This window comes from Mobula birostris, chromosome 24, assembly GCF_030028105.1.
Source record: "Mobula birostris isolate sMobBir1 chromosome 24, sMobBir1.hap1, whole genome shotgun sequence".
NCBI classification, from domain to species: Eukaryota; Metazoa; Chordata; class Chondrichthyes; order Myliobatiformes; family Myliobatidae; genus Mobula; species Mobula birostris.
Genome location: NC_092393.1, coordinates 28424478 through 28449807, shown reverse-complemented (window position 1 = coordinate 28449807; position 25330 = coordinate 28424478). Strand labels below are relative to the sequence as shown.

Sequence of the window (25330 nt, the reverse complement as noted above, 5' to 3'; positions counted from 1 at the left end):
TTTAGATGTTCTTCATGCCTTGTTCAAAAGGATATGGACATCTTCATTATCTGAATAGCTGAAACTGAAATTGCTCAATCATTAATATACAGTGTTGTGTTGGAGGAAATGCCATTGCTAAACAGACTCAAGTTAGTTCAGCTGACAAGTTGTTGTAACGGACTCCTTTCATGGTATTCTGGAGCAGAACCATGAGAAGGAGTCCTTTACAGAGGCAACATTGTCTGCTGAACTTACTGAGTCTGACTACAATGCTTCCGCCACACAACACTGTCATCAATAAAATTGCATTTCAACTATTCAGATATGAAGTCAATTCTCTAGAATTTGACTCTTTCATCCACATTTTTACCCGGAGTCTGACAAAGCTCTGGAGCTGAATAACCCAAGAAGAATACAAACTGAGCAGCAGTGAGCAGAATGATTCATGCCTCATCATAGCCTCTTGATGTCTTCTTTAATCACTTTGCTGACGATTGTGAGGCTAATTGAAAATGTTGTAAATACTGTAATTGAATTGGACTTGATTTTATTTTATTGGACAGGATCTGGCTGGGGCAATTTGAATGTTGCCAGGAAGATTCTACATTGCAACTTTACTAAAGCAGGTTGGCTATAGGTGCGGTTAGCTGTAGAGAACAGTCAGTGCCACAGCTGGGATGTCATCAGGATCCAGAATCTTTGCTAAGGATTTTCTTGATATTACATGGAATGAACTGAATATGACAAAGATCTAAGGTGCTGGGGATCACAAAGGAAGACTTAGATAGGAAGACTCTACATTCCCGGCTGAATAAACTAGCAAATGGTTTACCCTTGTCTTTGGGAATCACATGATGGTTTAATAATCATAAATGATAGGAATATTAACAAAACTTCCTTCTGCTAGTTGTTTACTTCTTCAGCACTATGTATATATAGAATGGCAAACACCATAGTTCAGGTTGGCAAATTATTTGGTTTCATGAAAATGTACTACATATTCCAACAGTGTGAGACTTACTTCTAATGCAATCTGCACCAATGTTCATTAAACTAGGTGTCATCTGGGAGATAAATGTGCTGTATTTGTCAAAGTAACAGTTGTGATATCTTGGGTGAGATAATGAATGAATGCAGTGGTAGTTTACTTCAAGAATTTGGTTTCAATTCCAGCACACAAGGGTGGATGTAACCTTCCATTCTTTGCCAGCTGCAAGGCAGCTCAGCATAAACAGAAATATTCAAACAAAGAGCTGTGGTTAATTATTTCATTCAATAACAAAGAACTTAGAAATGGTACTACTGTGCAATACATCATGCCATGGGAATGGTTGATGCTTCTTTGTTCCGACACTCTTGTTTCTGAATTTCATATGAAAATAGAAATTTGTATTTACATTATATCTCATCATATGCTTCAGAAATAACCCTGAGTGTATGTCCCTCCCACTGTGCAGGATAAGATACAAACTAATCTGGAAATGGTGCACATACCTTGAACCTAGTGGATGACCTTTCTTGACTACCTTCCCTGAGTGCCTAATATCATAGTGCCTGGCTTTAGCAAATTGTTTCACTCCTTGTGACATCTAAAATACGACAAAGTCTATTGGGCATAGAAAAACCATGGACCATAACAAGGTCCTGGTTGCAGTTATAGCGGCCTACTCCGGGTCCAACAATACCTATAACCAAGCTGTTTCAGTACAGCTACAATATTGAAAGCCCCAGCCCAAAGAGCAGAAGATCCCTAAGGTGTATCTTGTCTATACAAAGTTGCTAAAAATCCAAACTGATCTATTACTATTCAATTGGACTTGTGTTACTTGGCATGTCTCACATGACGAATCAGCCTGGAACTTCCAGTCAGGCTGTGCATTAACTGGGAAGGGACAACAATGAATACATTCATGCAGCACAATCTATGCTTCAGTGCAACTCTTGGTCAACTCTCACAGATTTTGTTATTTGTTGTTGCTCAAGCTGTCTTGTAAATAGAATCTGTTTTGCAATATGAAAACACCCATGGAATGGAGATAAGGTTTGTGCTAATGAATACACAACACTGCTTTTGCTATATTCCAAGGAAATGATTAACTTATTGAACTGCATCTTCCTATATCAGGCTCCCTGCCTGAACTCAATAACTCAAGGTCTTTACCCATAATGGCTTGCTTTTTCTGAATGTCAAGGACTGAAGAGAGCTGACCACCCTTCAACTGACCAGTGTCAAATATAGTATTTTATTTGAGGCATTTAAAAATTATTCAAACCAATTTAAATAATTTTAAAATCACTTGTTTAAAAATGAGGAAAGTAATTTAAGAATATTTAGCAATTAGCAAACAAAAAAAAGTAAGGCAGGCACTTATCTACAATTTCCTTTCCTCCACAATAGATGAGGTTTCCATTTTTATGCTGGCTTCCATGGTGTGAATCTGAGAACAAAATGCAGAGTGTATCTGGCCCTTCTCCTTAATAGATCAGAGCTCAACTTGTGAGTTCAGTGATGGATCAAGATACACTAGAATGTGTCCAGCTCATTTTGCACATTTACCTGTAACAATGCAGGTTTGGCAGCCTTCGACAAGTTGATCTTTAAATGGCTGGTACCTAGAGTTCCCTTTGGACCTGTTGGCATTCAGTCAGGCCCAATGTTAAAAAAAAATGGAGATTTTGGAAACTAGAACTATGCCACAAGTCCAATAAGCTGATTTTATCTCTCGGTTGATGTAAATTCCATTGCCCTATCATGGCAAACTATTAACACAAGATACTCTGCAGATGCTGGAGATCCAGAGTGATGCACACAAAGTGCTGGACGGATTCAGCAGGTTAGTCAGCATCCTGGAAATGAATAAGCAGTCAAAGTTTCAGGCTGAGACCCTTCTTCAGGTCTGGAAAGGAGGAGGGAAAATGGCAGAATATAATAAAGGTGGTGGGCAGGTGGGGGAAGGAAAGGAGGACTGGCTAGAAGGTGATAGGTGAAGGCAGGTGGGTGGGAAAGGTAAAGGACTGGAGAAGAAGGAATCTGATAGGAGAGAGGATAGTGGACCATGGGAGAAAGGGAAGAAGGAAGGATGCTGGGGGGGAACTAACAGGCAGGTGAGGAGAAGAGGTAAGAGGCCATTATAGGGAATAGAAGAAGGAAGTTGGGGGGAGGAAGGAAAAAAATTAACTCAAGGGGAAATCAATGTTCATGCCATCAGGTTAGAGGTTACCTAGAGGGAATATGAGGTGTTGCTCCTCCACCCTGAGAGTAGCCTTATTGTGGCAAAAGCGGAGGCCAAGGACCGACATATCAGAAGGGGAAGGAGGATAGGAATTAAAATGGCTGGCCAGTGGAAAATTCCACTTTTACGTCGGATCTCACCAATGTAGAGGAGGCCGCATTGGGAGCTCTGATACAATAGACAGACTCCCAACAGATTCGCGGGTTCACCTGGAAGGAAACTATTGTTTCTTTCTCCAGAAGCGTATTTAATGAACAATTGCATTCACTTTTATTATTTTAAATTGGCAACCCTTTTAAAGAGTCTAGATGGAAAGGCAGTTCCAACAAAAGGTAAATGCACTCGTTCATCTGCAGATTTGCAAAACAGTTTCTACTTTGTGCGATACTAAGTGAATAGGAGGGTGCTATGGTTGGTACCTGCTTCATGGGGATTGTTACACGAGCAGATCTGGAGAAAGTCTTACACCATTTAGAAACATATAGCACTTTTGCCCAAATGGCACTTGATGCTAATTCAATACTTAATTGTAGAAGAGAATGTTATAGTTTTCCTTTTACAAAATTTATTTAATTAATTATGGGGAAAAAAGCAAACTAATGAACTTGTTTCACATTTTGGCTAAATGATTGCTCTTTTTTCCATAGAATTAGAATAAAAAGGTACAAATATGCTGTTAACCAGATTACAATATACTGTATTTACATATATATATACATACACATACAGTATATGTCAGCAAGATAAAAGCATATAGACATGTCAAGGGGTTCTGTTGTTTAGACTAAGCATCAGAATGGGGAAGAAATGTGATGTAATTGATTTTGACTCTGCATGATAGATAGTGTCAGACCAGGTGGTTTGAGTATCTCAAAAACTGCTGACCTCCTGCGATTTTCAGGCGCAATAGTTTCCAGAGTTTACAAACAATGGTGTAAACTAAACATGCAGTGTGCAGCAGTTCTGTTGGTGAAAATACCTCGTTAATGAGAGAGGTTTGCGGAAAATGGCCAGACTGGTTCAGCTGACAGTAGCTCTACATGTTACAACAGTGGTGTGCGTGCAAAAGAGCAACTCTGGACGCTCAAAATGTCAAAACTTGAAGTGGGTGGGCTACAGCCACTACAGCAGCAAAAGACCAGTCTAAATTCAACTTATACCTGATACCTAACACCTAATAAAGTGGCCACTGAGTGTGTGTATGTATATATACACATATACAATTGAATGATATAATAAAAGACTGCAGAAAACTAATTCATCATCTTAGTTATTATCAAAATGCAAATTTATGTTTTTTTAAGTATTTGTTGGGCCACATTGTTCAAGGGAGTGGAAAGAAGTATATAATTGCTCATAGCAGAGTTTGGTGAAAAGTAAAAGGAAAACATTTCAAAATATAAATATCAACAGGCAAACCAGGTAAGGAACTTCTGTAGAAAAATCCAAAATGCTAATGAAGCTGAGAGCTGAAAGGAGCATTTCTAATGAAATGACTAATAGGTTGTTCTATCTCTTGTGCTTACATTGGCATATAATAAGATCATGGCTGACCATTTGCCTCAGCATCACTTTCCTGTGCTGATTCTATAAACGCACCTTGAGTCCTTTAAAATCTAGAAGTCCATTGATCTGTTGCATGGGGCGACTGAGGAGAACCCAAGTGCAGGACACCGGCGTGTTGACTGCGTTGGGAATGCTGGCGTAGACGTAGATATAGAAAAGCAACCAGGAGGAATCTTGACAAGGAGACGGGATTTACAGGGACTATCTGGAACTAGAGCTGAACTTAGAACTAACAGTTCTAATCAGACAAGAGAACAAAATATTACACAAGAACAGACCAACAAACTGGCAACCTGTGATAGTCACGCCATTGTACTTACTTCAGTCTCTGATGCAAACCAGGTGTACTGTAATTAAGTAAACTAGCAGCAATTGGAAATCTAATGACTGAAATTAGGGCATAATCAGGGAGAAAGGAGTGTTAAAGAGGAACAGCCAAATGGAACCACGACAGTACCCCTCCCTCCCTCAACGGGAGCCTCCTGGATACACGTCTTAGATAAATGGTGGATTACAGGCTGCTTGGGTAAGTGAATTCCAACAATCACTGTCCTCCATGTAAATAAATGTCTTCTCACCTGTCCTAAATGGCTAAAGTCTTTTATGTTTCAATGAGATCATCTCTATAGTGAATCCCATCTCAATCTGCTTAGACTCTCCTCGTATGACAAACGTGCCATGAGATTAATATTTAACATTTAGGTAGTTGAAATTGCCTTTATACTTAAATACTTCAACTATTTTGTTTCATAATTAAAAATACTTGTAACATACACACTGGACACAATAGATGCATTGTTATTATACAGCACAATTGAGAACTTGCTTTTAGGCAAAATGGGAAAATTAGAACAGTGAATAGAAGAATGGTGTTAGAGGATGACTCACCTTATTCAAGTTCAAATTTCAAAGTAAAATTTATAATTAGAGTACATACATGTCACCACATACAACCCTGAGATTCTTTTTCTTGTGGGCATACTCAGCAGATCTATCAAACAGTAACCATAAACAGGATTAGTGAAAGAGCAAGAGCATAGAAGACACAAACTGTGCAAATGCAAATATAAATACATAGCAATAAATAATGAGAGCATGAAATAACAAGATAAAGAGCCCTCAAAATGAGATCATTGGTTGTTGGAACATCTCAATAGATGATTGTAGTTATCCTCTTTTGTTCAAGAACCTGATTGATGGTTGAGGGGTAGTAACTGTTCTTGAGGCTGGCAGCAGTGAGAAAACAGCATGGCCTGGGTGGTGGGGATCTCTGATAATGGATGTTGCTTTCTTATGACAGCATTTCATGTAGATGTGTTCAATGGTTGTGAGGGCTTTACCCGTGACGTACTGGGCCGAATCCACTACCCTTTGTAGGGTTTTCTGTTCAAAGTCATTGGTGTTCCCATACTTGGCCATAATGCAGCCATTTTCTGTCACACATCTATAGAAGTTTGTCCTTTTTGATGACATGCCGAATACTGTATCCACAGACTCCTAAGGAAGTAGAGGTGCTGTCATGCTTTCTTGGCAATTGCACTTATAAGTGGGGTCCAGAACAGGTCCTCTGAGATAGTGACGCCCAGGCATTTAAAGTTACTGACCTTCTGATGGGGACTGGCTCATGGACCTCTGGGTTCCCTCCTCTGAAGTCTACAATCAGTCCCCAGGTCTTGTTGACATTGAGTGAGAGGTTGTTTCCATGACACCACTCAGCCAAGTTTTCAATCTCCCTCCCGTATGCTAATTCATCACCACCTTTGATTCGGCCCAAAACAGCGGTGTCATCAGTAAACTTGAATATGGTGTTGGAGCTGTACTTAGCCACACAGTCATAGGTGTAAAGTGAGTAGAGCAGTGGGCTAACCACGCAGCACTGTGGTGCACCTGTGCTGATGGAGAGTGCAAGGGAGATGTTTTTGCTAATATAAGCTGACTGGTGTTTGCAAATGAGGAAATCCAGGATTCAGTTGCACTGGGGGGTATTGAGGCCCTGGTCTTGGAGTTTACTGATTAGTTTTGAGAGTTTGATAGTACTCTATGCTGAGCTGTAATCGATGAGCATCCTGATGTCCAGATGTTCCAGGGTTGTGTGAAGAACCAAAGAGATGACATCTGCTGTGGACCTGTTGCCCTTGTAGGCAAATTGGAGCAGATCCTAGTCACCACTCAGACAGGAGCTGATATTGTATGCTTCAACCACTCAAAACATGTCATCATTGAGAATGTAAGTGCCAGTAGCCAATAATCACTTGGGCAGGTTACCACGCCTTCCTGGGGACTCATATGATTGGAGACTGCTTGAAGCAGGCGGGTACCACACACTGCTGAAGTGAGAGGTTGAAACACAAACCAGTTAGTTGATCAGCACAGGTCTTCACTACTTGGCCAGGTACTCTGTCTGTACTGGATGCTTTCCTTGGATTCACCCTCTTGAAGGCGGCCCGCACGTCATCTTCAGACACTGAGACCAAAGGATCATTGGGAGATGTTGGGTGCTCGATGTTTCCTCCATGTTCTGGTGGTCAAAGCGAAGACATTGAGCTCATCTGGAAGTGAAGCTCTGCATCCCCCAAGTTGCTTAATTTAACTTCGTAGGAGGTCATGGCATTCAAGTTCTGCCACAGCTCTCAAGCATCCCTTGTTGATTCCAGTCTAGTCCAGAATCTCCACTTCACCCATGAGATAGATTTCTGTAGATCACACCTGCACCTCTTGTAGTATTGGTGATCTCCAATCTTGAATGCCTCTGATCTGGTCCACAGCAAATTCTGGATTTCATGGTTCATCCAGGGCTTCATCAATCCAGTGTATTATTAGTAGAAGGTTAATAATCAAGTTCTACTATAATATTGATAGGTTGGCTTTCCAATTAGCTATTGAACATGTGCAAAGCTCTTCCAGGAGGTTTAAACAAATAGGAGATCAGGTTAACTATCAATTATTTATCCAGATGCAATTGGTTTTCTTTAAGTATACTAAATTGGGATAATTTTTCAATCTCTATTATGTTATGCTCTAGAAACAATAATCAGTACTTGACATTATAATTATCCATCCATTAACTTCAACAGATACAATTCAATGCAGTCTTTTCCCAAATTCCCAGCAGGCCATTCCTGTGCACAAAATTCTCTGCTGAGAAGTCTTGAAAATGCCTTTACATTCCTTTAACGCTTCAGCAACATCTGATGTAAAATAATTGACTTGAGGGATAGCTGGATCAATAATGTATCTTTCCCATTTTTCAAGTCTGACAGTCCAGTCCGTGATCTCTTCTTGCAGCTGCCAGCAGGACACCACCAGATTCAGAAACAGTTATTACACCTCAACCATCAGGCTCTTGAACCAGAGTGGTATAACTTCCCACAACTTCACTCACCTCATTACTGAACTGTTCCCTATGGACTCTTGTCTCATGTTCTCTATATTTATTGTTTATTTGTTTGTTTATCTATCTATTTGTCTATCTATCTATTATTTTCACTTTTTGTATTTGTAGAGTTTGAGGTCTTTTGCACATTGGTCGTCTGTTCGTCCTGTTGGCTGCAGCTTTTCATTGGTTCTATTGTGTTTCTTGTATTTACTGTGAATGCCCACAAGAAAATGAATCTCAGGATTGTATAGTGTGACATATATGTTCAAAAAGTTCAAGGTTCAAAGTAAAATTTATCATCAGCGTACATACATGTCACCACATACAACCTTGAGATTCTGTGGGCATACTTAACAAATCTATAGAACAGTAACTGTAAACAGGATCAATGAACAACAAACGGTGCAAATGCAGATATAAATAAATAGCAATAAATAATGAGAGCATGAAATAACAAGATAAAGAGTCCTTAAAGTGAGACTATCGGTTATGGGAACACCAGAAGTAGAATGAGTGTAGCTATCCCCTTTTGTTCAAGAGCCTGATGGTTGAGACGTAGTGACTGTTCGTGAACCTGGTGGTGAGAGTCCTGAGGCACCTGTACCTTTTACCTGATGGCAGCAGCGAGTAAAGAGCATGACCTGGGCGGTGAGGATCTCCGATGCTGCTCTTCTACGGCAACATTTCAGTTAGACGTGCTCAGTGCTTGTGAGGGCTTTACCCACAATGTACTGGGTCAAATCCACTACCTTTTGTAGGATATGTACTTTGATAATAAACTTGCTTTGAACTTTGATGTCTTTCTCCATTACCTACAGAATGGAAGTACAGTCATTGCAGGTTATTGTACTTCATAAAAGAATTATTAATTAACTTTCATGCAATAGATTGAATATATACCTAAAACACAAAATAACATGGTTAAACTGCTGCAAGGTAATGGAATTCATGCTAATTACCAGGATGCTATTTTTGCAGGGAAACATTTATGCTGTTTTGCCACCTGTAACAAAGATACAAAAAGCTCTGCATTGTATGGGCGAGTTTGAAAATGGTTTACAAATGAATGCTGTGCATGTGACTTAATCCTTGTCAGGACTGAGGTGACAGTTTTTATGCTGTTATTCCACATTGACTGGTTTATCATTTAGCATGCTCACTAATTCTGTTTATTTTCCTAATGATTAGTGCAGGTGGGTCATAACTGAAACTGACACAAACTGCCAATTAATGACCAGTGACAAATTAAGACTTTCAACAGCCCAGGTTGTCTGGTTATAACTTTCATAACATGCCTTTTAAATGAGATGCAGGGAACATAATGTAATATTTGAGGGTTTGGCATAGAAAATAAGCTGCAGCCTTAGAACAAATATCATATTTACAAAATGAAATAGGAACTACTGGAAATACTCAGCAGGCAAGGCAGCATCTGCAGAGAGACACACCAAGTATTTAAAGCATTTTCTGTTTCTTCTAAGATTTCTGCCATCTTCAGTTCAGACCACATTCATGAGCTGGATAGTCTTACACTGTGGTATTTCTTAAAGTAAGCCTGTTGTTGCACTGATGTTCTCTAGTCCATTAAGTACTCAGTACACTGGTGACGTCAAGTCAAGTCACTTTTTAGTGTCATTTCAACCATAACTGCTGGTACAGTATACAGTAAAAACGAGACAACATTTTTCAGGACCATGGCACTACATGAAACGATACAAAAACTACAATGAACTACATAAAACAACACAAAAACTAGACTACAGACCTACCCGGGCCTGCATAAAGTGCACAGAACAGTGCAGGCATTACAATAAATAATAAACAAGACAATAGACAGCGGAGGGCAGTAGGTTGGTAGTCTGATGGCTTGGGGAAAAACTGTTACATAAATAAACAGCTGAACGGCGGCGTCACTCCCGTCGAGTATTTCGTTGGAGTCAGATGTAGTCCAATTTAATGTCCATTGGAGAGCAGAATGGACGGGAGAGCCGGCTGACTAGGGTGAATCTGGGTAACACCTCTGCTCTCATAATGCATTATTCCTGTCTGGGGATCATTTTATAAGGGAAAGTTTTATGGCACACAACACATAGAGCAACATGTTTACTTCAACAGCGACTGAACTACCCTCTACTACTTGATCATGTGTACACAACTGAACATTAAGGTTTTCCTACCCTCATGAACATATGAGATGATGCAGATGCTGAAAATCCAGAGTAACACAACACACAGAAAATGCTGGAGGAACTCAGCAGGCCAGGCAGCATCTACAGAAAGGAATAAAGAACCAACATTTCAGGATGAGACCCTTCATCGGGAGTGGAAAGGAAAAAGCCAGAATATGAAGGTAGGGGGAAGGGGAGGAACACAAGTTAGAAGGTGATAGGTGAAGACAGGTGGATAGGTGAGGGGGGATGAAGCGAGAAGGTGGGAGTTGATATGTGGAGATGGTAAAGGGCTGAAGAAGAAGGAATATGATTGGAAAAGAGGAGAGGCATCAGGGGCGGTGATGGGCAGGTGAGAAGAGAAGAGGTAAGAGGGGAGCCAAAGTAGGGAATGGAAGACGAAAGAAAAGGGAGGGGGAATAGTTACCAGAAGTTATATAAATTGATGTTCATACCATCAGGTTGGAGGTTACCCAAACAGAATATGAGGTGCTTCTCCAACCTACCTCATCATGGTAACAGAGGAGGCCATGAATCAACATGTCAGAATGGGAGTGGGGATTGGAATTAAAATGGTTGGCCATCAAGAAATCCTGTTGTTGCAGATGGAGCAAAGGTACGCGACAAAGGTCCCCATGTTTACGTCGGGTCTCACCAATGTAGAAGAGGGCACATTGGGAGCACTGGATACAATAGATGATCCTGACAGATTCACAGGTGAAGTGTTGCCTCACCTGGAAAGATTGCTTGGGAGCCCTGAGTGAGGGAGGAGGTGAATGGGCAGATGTAGCACATCTTTTACTTGCAGGTGTAAGTGCCAGGAGGGAGATTAGTGGGGAGGGATGACTGGACAGGGAAATCATGAAGATGATTCCTGCGAATCACTGTGGAAGACAGAGAGCAGAGAGTGGAGGGGTGGAGAGTTAAAGATGTATTTGATGGCAGGATCCCATTGAAGATGGTGGAAGTTGCAGAGGATGATGTGCTGGATGTTGAGGCTCATGGGATGGTAGGTAAGGACAAGAGGAACTCTATCCCTTTGGGAAGCTGGGGTGAGGACGGATGTCCGGGAAATGGAGAAGATATGGATGAGGGTGGCATCAATAGTGGACGAAGGGAAACCCCATTCTTTGAAGAAGGAGGACATTTCTGATTTTCTGGAAAGAAAAGCCTCATCCCAGGAACAGTTGCAATGGAGGCAAAGAAACTGAGAAAAAGGAATAGCATTTTTCCAGGTGACAGGGCAGCAAGAGGTACAGTCAAGTTTCTTACTCTCAATTTGTTATTACTTATTATCCTTTGTATTTTCAAATACTTACTAAAATTCCAAGCGCACATGTGCTGATTTTCATTTGACTATTCTACCAGTTTCATCCTCAATTACATGAAACCCTGCTCTATTATTCAATAAGATTATGGGCAAACTCAGCATCAATTTCCTCTACTAACCCCACGTCACTTTATATCTAAGAACCTGTTGTTCTTTGTCTGACTGAGCCTCCTGAACAGTGAATTCCTAAATATCATCAACCTGTTACTGGAAAAAAAATCTTCTCAACTCTGTCTTCAATGGCTGACCCCTTAGTTTGATCAGATTATATTTTTATATTTCACAATGTCATAGATGGTCATTTGGTTCATTGAGTTATTTCTGAATCTGCAGAGTAACTCTATGTCTATTAGTTTCAGAATCAGAATCAGAATCAGGTTTATTATCACTGGTATGTGCCGTGAAGTTTTTTGACTTAGCAGTGGCAGTACAATGCAATGCATGATAATATAGAAAGGAAAAAAAACAAGTAAATCAATTCCATATGTTTATTGAATAGATTAAAAATAGTGCAAAATAGAAATAATATATATTTTTAAAAAGTGAGATAGCATTCACTGGTTCAATGTCCATTTAGGAATAGTATGGCAGAGGGGAAGAAGCTGTTCCTGAATTGCTGAGTGTGTGCCTTCAGGCTTCTGTACCTCCTTTCTGACAGTAACAATGAGAAGAGGGCATGCCCTAGGCAATGGGGGTCTTTAATAGTGGACGTTGCCTTTCTGAGGCATCACTCTTTGAAGATGTCTTGATACAACAGAGGTTAGTACCCAAGATGGAGCTGACTAATTTTTACAACTTTCTATAGCTTCTTTCGGTCCTGTGCAGTAGCTCCCCTACACCAGACAGTGATGTAGCCTGTCAGAATGCTTTCCCTGGTACATCTGTAGAGGTTTTCAGGTGTTTTGGTTGACAAACCAAATCTCTTCAAACTCCTAATGTAGTCGCTTTCTTGCTTCCTTTTTGCTGCATCGATATGTTGGGACCAGGTTAGGTCCTCAGAGATCTTGACACCCAGGAACTTGAACTTACCCTTCCTGAAGTCCACAATCAGCTCTTTTGTCTTACTGATGTTGAGTGTCAGGTTGTTGCTGTGACACCACTCCACCAGCTGGTACATCTCACTCCTGTACACCCTCTCGTCTTCATCTGAGCTCTGCCATCATCGGTTGTATCATCAGCAAATTTATAGATGATATTTGAGCTACACCTAGCCACATAGTCATGTGTACAGAGAGAGCAGAGCAGTGGGTTAAGCACACACTCCTGAGTTGAACCAGTGTTGATTGTCAATGAAGAGGAGATATTATCACCAATCCTATAGACTGTGATCTTCTGGTTAGAAAATCGAGGAGGGACAGAGTTCTGTAACGTATGATCAGAATTGTGGGAATAATAGTGTTAAATATTGAGCTATAGTCAACAAACAACATCCTGACATAGGTGTTTATATTGTCCAGGTGAACTGAGGCCATGTGAAGAGCCATTGAGATTGTGTCTGCCGTAGACCTCTCATGGCGGTAGGCAAATTGCAGTGGGTCCAGGTTCTTGCTGAGGCAGGAGTTAATTCTAGCCATGACCAATCTCTCAAAGCATTTCACCATAGATGTAAGCACCACTGGGCAATAGTCATGAAAGCAGCTTACACTATTCTTCTTAGTCACTGGTGTAGTTGTTGCCTTTTTGAAGCAAATGGGAACTTTCAACCATAGCAGTGAAAGGTTGAGAATGTCCTTAAATATGCCCACCAAGCTGGTTGGCACAGATTTTCAAAGCCTTACCAGGTACTCCATCAGGGCCTGCCACCTTGTGAGGATTCAGTCTAACAGCAGCCCCCGAGAAAGAGATCACAGCTGCAGCGGTGATCTTTACAGCTGTGATTATATTCTCCCTTTCAAAGCCATGCAATTTGCCATGTAATAACAAGAGAAAATCTGCAGATTCTGTAAATCCAAGCAACACACAGAAAATGCCGTACACTTTTCCAAAGATGCTGCCCGGCCTGCTGAGTTCCTCCAGCAAACTGTGTGTGCAATTTGCCATGTAACCTATTTCCTTCACACTTCCATGACACTCGCCAGGTTTGTCTGTGTACCTACCGTACCTACGAGGAGTAATTCACAGTGGCCAACAACCTCGCTGGTCACTGGTCCTTGGAATTTGGGAGGCATACCCACAGTCAGAATGTGCAATCTTTACCTGGCAGCACTCGAGCAATGGATTGAATTTGGGTCACTGGAGTTGTGAGACACCAGTATCTACATACAAACAATACCATTGTGCTGCCCCTGCCAGAGGCAACATTATATCTACAGTACATATCCCTGTGTGCATATATTCACAGGGAGGGTACAAATCTAGTTTGATTAATCCTTGTTGAATGAGGAAGGATTAATCAGACTAAGATTAATCTTTTTTTATTCAACATTCCTGGACCCAATTCGTGCTATCTCAGAAATCAGCATTTCTTTAACCTCCTGATAGCTGGAGAGTCTAGTTTTACCACTGTGATGGAGCACAAAAAAACACTGCAGATGCATTTGTGCTCACTTTTGTTGTTTGCAACATAATAATAAAAGGGAAAAGCTGAAATATAAATTCTTATCATGGGGTTTTCCAGCAAATTACACAGACTTGCTCTGAATTTGTGTCCAGAGAGTTTTTTAATTGTCTGAATCTGCCTGTTGAGTTCCTACATTCACAATGGCTGAACACCAGATGCACAAGTAATTGATTCTTCTTATTGGGGTTGACTGATTAAATTTCCCCAATTTTAAATCTTTTACATGTCAGAACCTTGATCAAGATCTTTGTTTTGCAGCAAGTTATGTTTGATAAATTTAGAGACTATTGTAAATAATACGGATCTGCAAACTTTTGCTTTCATTCCACATACAATGACAGAGTAGTACCTTTATGATTATTATTATTCTTAGGCATAATTCTTTCGGTAAAATATTTTAATGCAAATTACAGAAAAAAAATCTTATTTTAAAATTGCTTCGGAAGCAACACCGAGATGTACAAAGTAAATTCTGAAGATTCAATAAAGTGCAATTTCAGGAAATTTTCTCATAAAGGTCTTGAGCCTCCCAGCTTCCGTTTTCAAACAGAGTGCTTTCTCAGAGCCAAATTAACACTTATTACTGGATCTTTAAATACCTAATCTGAATTGAATAATTTAGCAGACTGAGCTCATCAGTGGGGATGGTAGAATTATCTTCAATATCTCCAAATGAATGCAGGGAAGGCTGACGGCCTGAGCCATGACCTTGAGCAACAGCTGCAGAAAGAGAGCTCGCTACCCACGTCTCGATTTTAAATACAAGCATTGCTGGAGAGTTGAAAAGAAAATGATTTTGCCGAGACAGTCAAGAGCCATAGGGAGTAGAACAGAACAAAAGTTTTAAGTCGATCGGAAATGAGGAAGAGCCGGGGCTGTCGTCTCAAATGCCTCATAAAAAAACAGGAAACGGAGAAGTTAAATAACACTCACGCACACGCAAAACGCCGCTACAGCCCAGGTACTGCAGTTTTGCATGTGTTTACATTAAAGAGAACTAGAACTGCCCTTTAAAAAACTCTACCGGGCTCTGCAGACTAGACTCTTGTTTGCTATGTGTACAGTTGCCAGGTAGCGAACACACATTGCCAATGGCGTCGAATGCTAAACGGCGGGCACGAAGCATCCGGTTTGAAATCGGCGATTTTACATATGAATACCGTGTGTCCATGTTAATGCTCCATCTATTGAAGCAGAGGGAACAGAGAAAGGTTTGTATTTATCATTTGTCTTCACTCTTACCGTCAAATCAATAAAACTCTGTTGCACTTCCAATTATGCGCTACATTAATAATGTTGCGTGTGCTTAGTTGTTACACCCTTTGTTTCCTACACTAAATCGTTTCACAATCTACATTATAGGAGACTTGAAGCAGTCTGCACAGAGGAACACGATTTCATAGTCTAATACCACTCAAGGTGAATTTTCGGGGTTCAACCAAGAAATTTGAATTAAATTATATAATTCATGCTGCGCAGATTTGAGCATACCCCTCCGTTAATATTTACAAAACGCAAATGCTTCAGTGTACTAAACATTCAGACAGAGACCGGTGCGGCATTGTGTCAACAAGAGTCAAACATATACCCTGAATTGGTGTTCAATGCTGGGCTTTAGTTTTCTGACCTTACGCTAGGGTGAATGAAGATCACATATCAAGTTTTTAATTCCACTGCAGGAGGATTCAGCGCAGCCTAATGGTGCCGAACGCGGCACCTACCTACACTTGCCGACCGGTTTTAGATGGGTGGGCTGAAATTCATACCGCGCCTTCCTCAAGGATGCCGCAACATTCATATATAAACAGCAACAATTTATTTATGAGATTCTGATATTTTACCTGCACGGTGCCGGGTTACAGGCAAAACAAAAAGGGCCAACATTATAACGAGGCCAAAGCATCCAAACTTCTCAGAAAGGCGAAACTGCAAACCACTGAATCTGGACAGCCACACTTACAGGTAGTTGCAATGGGAAGATAATCCGTATGTTTGTGGGATTGCGCTGCTGATGGAGATAGGGGTAATAATGCATGCAAAAACTGAACACGCCGTTATATGAATGGCAGACACTGGATTCCAGGGGAATATTGCCCAAAGCTTCACAGCAGACGGACCCTCATCCATACAGCCAAACATAGGATTACAGAGAGAGGGGGAAACCAGGTTAATCCGTTGCCTGAGCAACAGGTTTCAATGCCAAACTATCAACAGAACATTCAGAATGCCAAAACAACAAATAAATCGCCGCTGACAAGCGAATTAATGAAAGAAATGGGAGGAAGGGCCGAACCCACGCTGCCTGGACACAGGCACCGTTTGTAAATCAAACGCTTTTTAAATTGTATTTCATAGCTCCTGGCGAGGCAGGGCGAGTTATGCTGAGATTTCCTTTAATACAGTACCAGGAATAGATTTCGGCCGGTTTACCCGGGGCAGGGCAGCACGAACATTGCTAACTAGGGTCTGGTTTATTTTGAATGGGTTGGGATTGAGTTTAAAGTAAGAGCCGAAAAGAAATGCCTTCGACAGGAGACGCTGGCGGGAAAAGCAGGCGTTCCAAAGGATTGCCAAGGAGCGATAGGACCAATGTCTTTCAACGCCTTTTGGACAAGAGAACCGTATCCGGCTCTAAAGAGGAAACGGTTGGTTTATTTTATACAGGAGATGCATGAATGGTGTAGTTTCTAAATAGGGCGCATGTCACGGTGATTGTACTAATTTGGTATTTCTACTGCCCTTTAGAAGTCACTTCTCCACAGACTAATCCTTCTGTCTAAAATACACCCCGACTTGGCTGACAAAAGAGAACTGGGAGGTAAGAATAATTTTATTCGAAAGGAACGGTTTCTTGAACTTGATTGGAAGTGTAGGATGTGGTTGAAAGTGCTTGAAAGACACGACTCAAACTTCCCAAATGTAGCAGCGTTTAACATCAGCTAAGCAGAGCGTGAACACCTTCGACAACTTCAACATAAGTACATCAACAATTGTGAATATTATATAATAACAAAACTGCAGATGCAGACAGCCTGAAATAAAAACAGAAATCATTGGGAGTTCTGCCGGCCAGCCGGCAAGTGGGGCAAGAGAAGCAGAATTTAAACCTTGGACTGAAATATTAATTTAGTTTCTGTTTCTACCGATGCTGTCCAATCTGCTAAGTAATAAAGTTGAGTGTACTTAAAAAACTATGAATCACCTGCCTACGGAAAGAGCCAGGGCATTACTCCAGACTTGTTCCTTAAGTTCCGTGTGTTCATATGGCTACTTTTTCGTTTAATATCATAAGACACAGTATAGCCTGAATGATTAACAAGAGTAGGCAACCATTAGAAAGCTATAAACAAATCATTCATTTAAATTATTCATTCAAGGTTGCAATCACTTCATAAAGATATAGATACGGGATGAAAGTCCACTGCCATTGGCTAAAGCGGGATTGTGACTAGATTACCCTCAAGCAGTTACTTCATCCTCCCTAAAGTGATCTAAATCAGGGATATTATAGTTCAATTATTACCTACAAAATTAACTCCTCCTCCAACGTTTAAGTTGGTGATATTACCTTGTACATTGCCCCTGGGTGGAAAAATAAAATATAGTTGGTTAATGACTATAGGTTGTACAACATTTATGCAAATAAAAACAAGTTATAGTGTGCTATTTCCCAGTCATTGACTAATGACCAATATGACTGAATTAGTTGGAGGTGAACAGCTGAGGATAGTAATGGACTTTAGAACATAGGGACAAGTTGATGGAATTGGAAGACAGCTTGCCAATAAAATTTTATTACAGAAAATGCGAAGTCGAGGAAGAATGGAATATGTTGATACCCGTACAAATGAGAAGGAAAAATTACACATAGAGGTAGATTTGTATAGTTTGTTGGAAGTGAAATGGCCAATTGAGAAAGAGGTGAAAAAGCATTTGGGATCTTGGGCTCGTTAAGTATAAGGCTCTAAAAATAAGGCCTTGTGTGCAAGAGCGTGGACGTCATGATGAACTTTTATAAAGCTCGGATTTGGTTCCATTTGCATTATTGAGCTCAGTTCTGGGCACTTTAGCAAAGACACGAATGCAATGAAAGGGGAGATTTAACAACATAATTTCAGGAATGAAAGATTTTAGTTATATGGATTGACTAGAGAACATCAGGCTGTTCTTTTGAGAAGGAGGAATTTGTAAAGAGATCTGATGGAGGAATTTAAAATATTGAAGCATGTAGGCAAGGATTAACTGTTCCCATTAATAGAAGGATTTAAACCTAAGGACACAGGATGGGGGGATTGGCAAAAGAATCAAAAGTCATATAAAGTAAAAAGTAATTACCTTCTGAGTGCTTAGAGTTTAGAACGCACTGACAACTGTGGTAATGGAGGCTGATTTAGTATGGGTGTTCTGAGGAGAGATGATAAGAATGAATTTGCAGAGCTATAGGGAGAGGCCAGAGGACTGAGACAAGTTAGCTTTCAGCTTTTCCTTAATAAATTTACTTCAGGTCCATAAAACAATAAGACCATAAGACATAGGAGCAGAATGAGGCCATTCCATGATGTCCGATCTCAGATCCTACTCAACCCCATACACCTGCTTTCTTGCTGTATCCTTTGATGCACTGACCAGTCAGGAAACAATCAACTTCTGCTTTAAATAAACGCATGGACTTGGCCTCCACCGCAATCTGCGGCAGAGCATTCCACAGATTTACTATTGTCTGGCTAAAAAAAAAAATCCTCCTTACCTCTGTTCTAAAGGGTCATCCCTCAATTATGAGGCTGTGCCCTCCAGTTCTGGATATTCCTACCATAGAAAACATCCTCTCCACATCCACCCTATCTAGTCCTTTCAACACTCGGGAGGTTTCAATGAGATCCCCATGCATTCTTGTAAACTCCAGTGTGTACAGGCCCAAAGCTGTCAAACGCTTCTCATATTTTAACACCTTCATTTCTGGAATCATTCTTGTGAACCTCCTCTGGACTCTCTCCAATGACAACACATCCTTTTTGAGATATGGGGCCCAAAACAGTTGACAATACACCAAGTGCGGCCTGACTATTGCCTTATAAACCTCAACATTATCTCCTTGCTTTTATATTCTATTCCCCTTGAAATGAATGCCAACAATGCATTTGCCTTCTTTTCCACAGACTCAACCTGTAAATTAACCTTCTGGGAGTCTTGCATGAGGCCTCTGCACCTCTGATGTTTGAACCTTCTTCCCATTTAGATAATAGTCCGCTCTATTGTTCCATTTATCAAAATGCATTGCCATACATTTCACAACGCTGTATTCCATTTGCCACTTTTTTGCCTATTCTTACAATTTGTCTAAGTCCTGCTGCAATCTTATTGCTTCCTTAGCACTACCTACCCCTCTATCTATCTTCATATCATTGGCAAACTTTGCCACAAAGCCATCAATTCCATTACCCAAATCATTGACAAACAATGTGAAAAGCAGTGGTCCCAATACTGACCCCTGAGGAACAGTAGTAGTCACCGGCAGCCAAACAGAAAAGGCCTCTTTTATTCCCATTGGCTGCCTCCTGCCTATCAGCTATTTCACTATCCATGCCAGTATCTTTCCTGTAATGCCATAGGATTTTATCTTGTGAGACTTGGATGAGTCAGGGACAGGAATGGTTACTTCAAATGCCGGGTTTTAGATGTTTCAGAAAGGATAGGGAGGGAGGCAAAAGAGGTGGGGGCGTGGCACCGTTGATCAGAGATAGTGTCATGGCTGCAGAAAAGGCGGACGCCATGGAGGGATTGTTTACGGAGTCTCTGTGGATGGAGGTTAGGAACAGGAAGGGATCAGTAACTTTACTGGGTGTTTTTTTACAGGCCACCCAATAGTAACAGGGATATTGAGGAGCAGGTACGGAAACAGATCCTGGAAAGGTGTAATAATAAGAGTTGTCATGATGGGAGATTTTAACTTCCCAAGTATCGATTGGCATCTCCCTAGAGCAGGAGGTTTAATTGGGGTGGAGATTGTTAGGTGTGTTCAGGAAGGTTTCTTGACATAATATGTAGATAAGCCTATAAGAGGAGAGGCTGTACTTGATTTGGTATTGGGAAAAGAACCTGGTCAGGTGTCAGATCTCTCAGTAGGAGAGCATTTTGGAGATAGTGATCATAATTCTATCTTCTTTACAATAGCATTCAAGAGAGATAGGAACAGACAAGTTAGAAAAGCGTTTAATTGGAGTAAGGGGAATTATGAGGCTATCAGGCAGGAAATTGGAGGCTTAAATTGGAAACAGATGTTCTCACGGAAAAGTACAGAAGAAATGTGGCAAATATTCAGGGGATATTTGTGTGGAGTTCTGCATAGGTACGTCCCATGAGACAGGGAAGTTATGGTAGGGTACAGAAACCATGGTGTACAAAGGCTGTAATAAATCTAGTCAAGAAGAAAAGAAAAGCTTACAAAAGGTTCAGAGAGCTTGGTAATGTTAGAGATCTAGAAGATTATAAGGCTAATAGGAAGGAGCTTAAGAAGGAAATTAGGAGAGCCAGAAGGGGCCATGAGAAGGCCTTGGCGGGCAGGATTAAGGAAAACCCCAAGGCATTCTACAAGTATATGAAGAGCAAAAGGATAAGACCTGAAAGAATAGGACCTACCAAGTGTGACAGTGGAAAAGTATGTATGGAACCAGAGGAAATAGCAGAGGTACTTAATGAATACTTTACTTCACTATTCACAATGGAAAAGGATCTTGGTGATTGTAGTGATGATTTGCAGCAGACTGAAAAGCTTGAGCATGGAGATATTAAGAAAGAGGATGTGCTGGAGCTTTTGGAAAGCATCAAGTTGGATAAGTCGCCGGGATTAGATGAGATGTACCCCAGGCTACTGTGGGAGGTGAGGGTGGAGATTGCTGAGCCTCTGGCGATGATCTTTGAATCAACAATGGGGATGGGAGAGGTTCCAGAGGATTGGGGGGTTGCAGATGTTGTTCTTTTATTCAAGAAAGGGAATAGAGATAGCCCAGGAAATTCTAGACCAGTGAGTCTTACCTCAGTGATTGGTAAGATGATGGAGAAGATCCTGAGAGGCAGGATTTATGAATGTTTGGAGAGGTATAATATGATTAGGAGTAGTCAGCATAGCTTTATCAAGGGCAGGTCATGCCTTATGAGCCTGATTGAATTTTTTGAGGATGTGACTAAACACATTGATGAAGGAAGAGCAGTAGGTGTAGTGTATATGGATTTCAGCAAGGCATTTGATAAGGTACCCCATGCAAGGCTTTTTGAGAAAGAAAGGAGGGATGGGATCCAAGGAGACGTTGCTTTGTGGATCCAGAACGGGCTTGCCCACAGAGGGAAAAGGGTGGTTGTAGACAGGTTCATATTCTGCATGGAGGTCGGTCGCCAGTGGAGTGCCTCAGGTTTCTGTTCTGGGACCCTTACTCTTCATGATTTTTATAATGAGCTGGATGAGGAAGTGCAGGGATGGGTTAGTAAATTTGCTGATGACACAGAGGTTGGAGGTGTTGTGGATAGTGTGGAGGGCTGTCAGAGGTTACAGCGGAACATTGATAAGGTGCAAAACTGGACTGAGAAGTGGCAAATGGAGTTCAACCCAGGTAAGTGTGAAGTGGTTCATTTTGGTAGGTCAAATATGATGGCAGAATATAGTATTACTGGTAAGAGTCTTGGCAGTGTGGAGGGTCAGAGGGATCTTGGGGTCTGAGTCCATAGGACACTCAAAGCTGCTGCGCAGGTTGACTCTGTGGTTAAGAAGGCATACAGTGTATTGGCCTTCATCAATCATGGAATTGAATTTAGGAGCTGAGAGGTAATGTTGCAGCTGTATATGACCCTAGTCAGACCCCACTTGGAGTACTGTGCTCAGTTCTGGTTGCCTCACTACAGGAAGGATGTGGAAACCATAGAAAGGGTGCAGAGGAGTTTTACAAGGAGGTTGCCTGGATTGGGGAGCATACCTTATGAGATTAGGTTGAGTGAACTCGGCCTTTTCTCCTTGGAGCGACGGAGGATGAGCGGTGACCTGATAGAGGTGTATAAGATGATGAGGGGCATTGATCGTGTGGATAGTCAGAGGCTTTTTCCCAGGGCTGAAATGGTTACCACGAGAGGACACAGGTTTGAGGTGCTGGGGAGTAGGTACAGAGGAGATGTCAGGGGTAAGTCTTTTACTCAGTGGTGAGTATGTGGAATGGGCTGCTGGCAACGGTGGTGGAGGCGGAAACGGTAGAGTCTTTTAAGAGACTTTTAGATAGGTACATGGAGCTTAGTAAAATAGAGGGCTGTGGGGAAGCCTAGTAAGTTCAAGGTAGGGACATGTTCGGCACAACTCTGTGGGCCGAAGGGCCTGTATTGTTCTGTAGGTTTTCTATGTTTCTATGTAAAAGCAGCCTCATATGTGTCACCCTATCAAACACCATCTGAGAATCCAAGTAAATGATATCCACTGCCTCTCCTTCGTCCACCTGCTTGTTACTTCCTCAAAGAACTCTAACAGATTTGTCAGGCAAGATTTCCCTTTACAAGACCATTCTTTGACTTATTTTATCATTAGTCTCCAAGTACCTTTACACCTCATCCTTAATAATAGACTCCAACACTTTACCAACCACTGGAGGTTAGGTTAACTGGCCTATAATTTCCCTTCTTTTGCCACCCTCCCATCTTAAAGAGTGGAATTACATTTGCAATCTTTCAGTCCTCCGGGACCATGCCAGAGTGAAGTGATTCTTGAAAGATCATGACCAATGCTTTGGTTATCTCTTCAGCAACCTCTCTCAGGACTCTGGGATGTAGTCCATCTGGTCCAGGTGACTTATGCAGCTTAAGATGTTTGAGTTTGCCTAGAACTTTTTCCTTTGTAATAGCAATGGCACTCACTCCAGCTCCCTGACACTCACGGACCTTTGAAACACTGCTAGTGTCTTCCACAGTGAAAACAGATACAAAGTACCCATTATGTTTATCCGACAATTCTTTGTCCCCCATTGCTACCTCACCAGCATCATTTTCCTGTGGTCCAATATCAGCTCTCACTTCCTTTTTACTCTTTGTATACCTGAAAAACTTTTGATATCCTGCATTATATTATTGGCTAGTCTGCCCTCATATTTCATCTTTTCTCCTCTTATAGCTTCTTTAGTCGTTTTTTGTTGGATTTTAAAAGCTTCCCAATCATCCAACTTCCCACTCACCTTTGCTATCTTATATGCCCTTTCCTTGGCTTTACGCAGTCCTTAACTTCGCTTGTCAGCTATGGTTGCCTATCCCTCCCATTTGAGACCTTCTTCCTCCGTGGGACATATCTATCCATGGTTACTATGGATGACCATTTGATCCATTGAATTCTCGGAGGATAGAGCTGCTGTGGTGTTGTTGGATCAAATAGTCTTATCCACAGTAGCCACTGGCCTAATATAAGATTATTAAACAAAAGTTGAAATTAAGATAGTAATCCTGAATTTAACAAATTAACTAAAATCTAATTTGGTTCACAGAGAGAGGTACCTACTCCCTGACCCAGTCTGACCCATTCTTAACTGCAGACACACAGCACTGTATGTTTTACTCTTAAGCTAATTTTACTCTAGCCCAGTGTAGTAAGGGAAAGAACGAAACAAATACTAATCCATCTTTGAAATTAGAAATGTTGTACACTCTAAACACTAGTATTTCAGTAAAAATAGTGGAAGTTGTAACATAACAGTTAAATTGAACAAGTATTGTATCAGTGCTCTTTTTCTGGCATTTACACTTTGGGAGAATTTATTGAGAGATTCATTTTCAAACTGCATGATCTGCTGAAGTATTTTATCAGTGAGAAATCCCAAGATACAATATTGCATTAACCATTGTTAAAAACTCTTGTACCAGGGAAATCTGGAAATGGATGACCCTGGAGACAAGGGATTAAATGGAATATTTTAGTGATGATTGGGAACCGCAGATGTTTTTAAACCAGTCCATCTGATGTCTGAAGTAGCTGTCCCTGTACATTGCTAATGAGCTTCTCTGTATCACTGGAATCTTTATTTTATTCACAAATGGTATCGCTCCCATCACATCCTTTGGAGTTGTTGGTTGTTAATGCACATGGCTCATTTCACTGTATGTTTTGATGTACATGTGATAAATAAACTTGAACCTTGAATCTTGAGATCTTGAAATAAGTTTCGATTTGTAATGCAGAGCTTTAGAATTGTCAGTAGGAGATCATATTTTTAGCTGCACAACCTTTCAAGTGATTTGGAGAATCATTTAAAAGAGAATGCAGATGCTGGGATCTGGAGCAAAGTAGAGACCTGACCTGTTGTGTTTCTCCAGCCGTTTATTTTTTGCTTTTAAAGTTTGTCAAGTTTGGGTGTTGGCTTGTCTATTCAAATACACACTCGGTGGGCATTTTATTAGCTACCTCCTGTACCTAACAAAGAGGCCACTGAGTGTATGTTGGTGGTCTTCTGCTGCTGTACTCATCCACTTCTAGGAACAAAATGTTGTGCGTCCAGACGTGCTCTTTTGCACACCACTGTTGTAATACAAGGTTATTAAGAATCAGGAGGAAAGTACAAGAGCCTAAAAACTCTCAGCATCAGGTTCTGGAACAGTTATTACCCCTCAACCATCAAGCTCTCGAACCAAAGGGGATACTTCACTCTATTTCGTTCGCCCTATCATTGAATTGTGGACTCACTTTCAAGGACTCTTCATTCCATGTTCTTGATATTTATTGCTTATTATTATTATTACTATTTCTTTCTTTTTGCATTTACACAGTTTGTTCACTTTTGAACACTGATTGAATGCCCAAGTTCATGTAGTCTTTCATTGATTCTGTTATGGTTATTATTTTATATTTATTGAGTATGCCTGCAAGACAATGAATCTCAGGATGGTATATGCGCTTTGATAATAAATTTGCTTTGAACTTTGAGCTCCTGTTGCCTTCCTGTCAACTTGAGCCATTCTGGCTATTCTCCTCTGACCTCTCTGATTAATAAGAAATTTTCATGCACAGAACTGCCACTCACTGGATTTTTTTGTTTTTCACACCATTCTCTGTGAATTTGAGAGACTGTTGTGTGTGAAAATCCCAGGAGATTAGCAGTTTCT

The 25330-nt window shown here is 40.9% G+C and overlaps 1 protein-coding gene across 3 annotated transcripts in view; it reads left to right on the top strand.

Annotated features, from left to right (window-relative positions):
- The window catches only part of tex47 (testis expressed 47), an 85633-nt gene that overhangs the window by 4152 nt on the left and 56151 nt on the right, over positions 1-25330 (top strand). The window contains exons 1-2 of one of the 3 annotated variants that reach the window (XM_072242418.1): positions 15174-15426; positions 16961-17033. In XM_072242418.1, coding sequence (XP_072098519.1) covers positions 15307-15426; positions 16961-17033 — 193 coding nt within the window. In that variant the 5' untranslated portion in view covers positions 15174-15306. Of the gene's footprint in view, positions 1-15173; positions 15427-16487; positions 16861-16960; positions 17034-25330 lie in introns of those variants that run through there. The other 2 variants (XM_072242416.1, XM_072242419.1) reach the window with 2 other exon arrangements.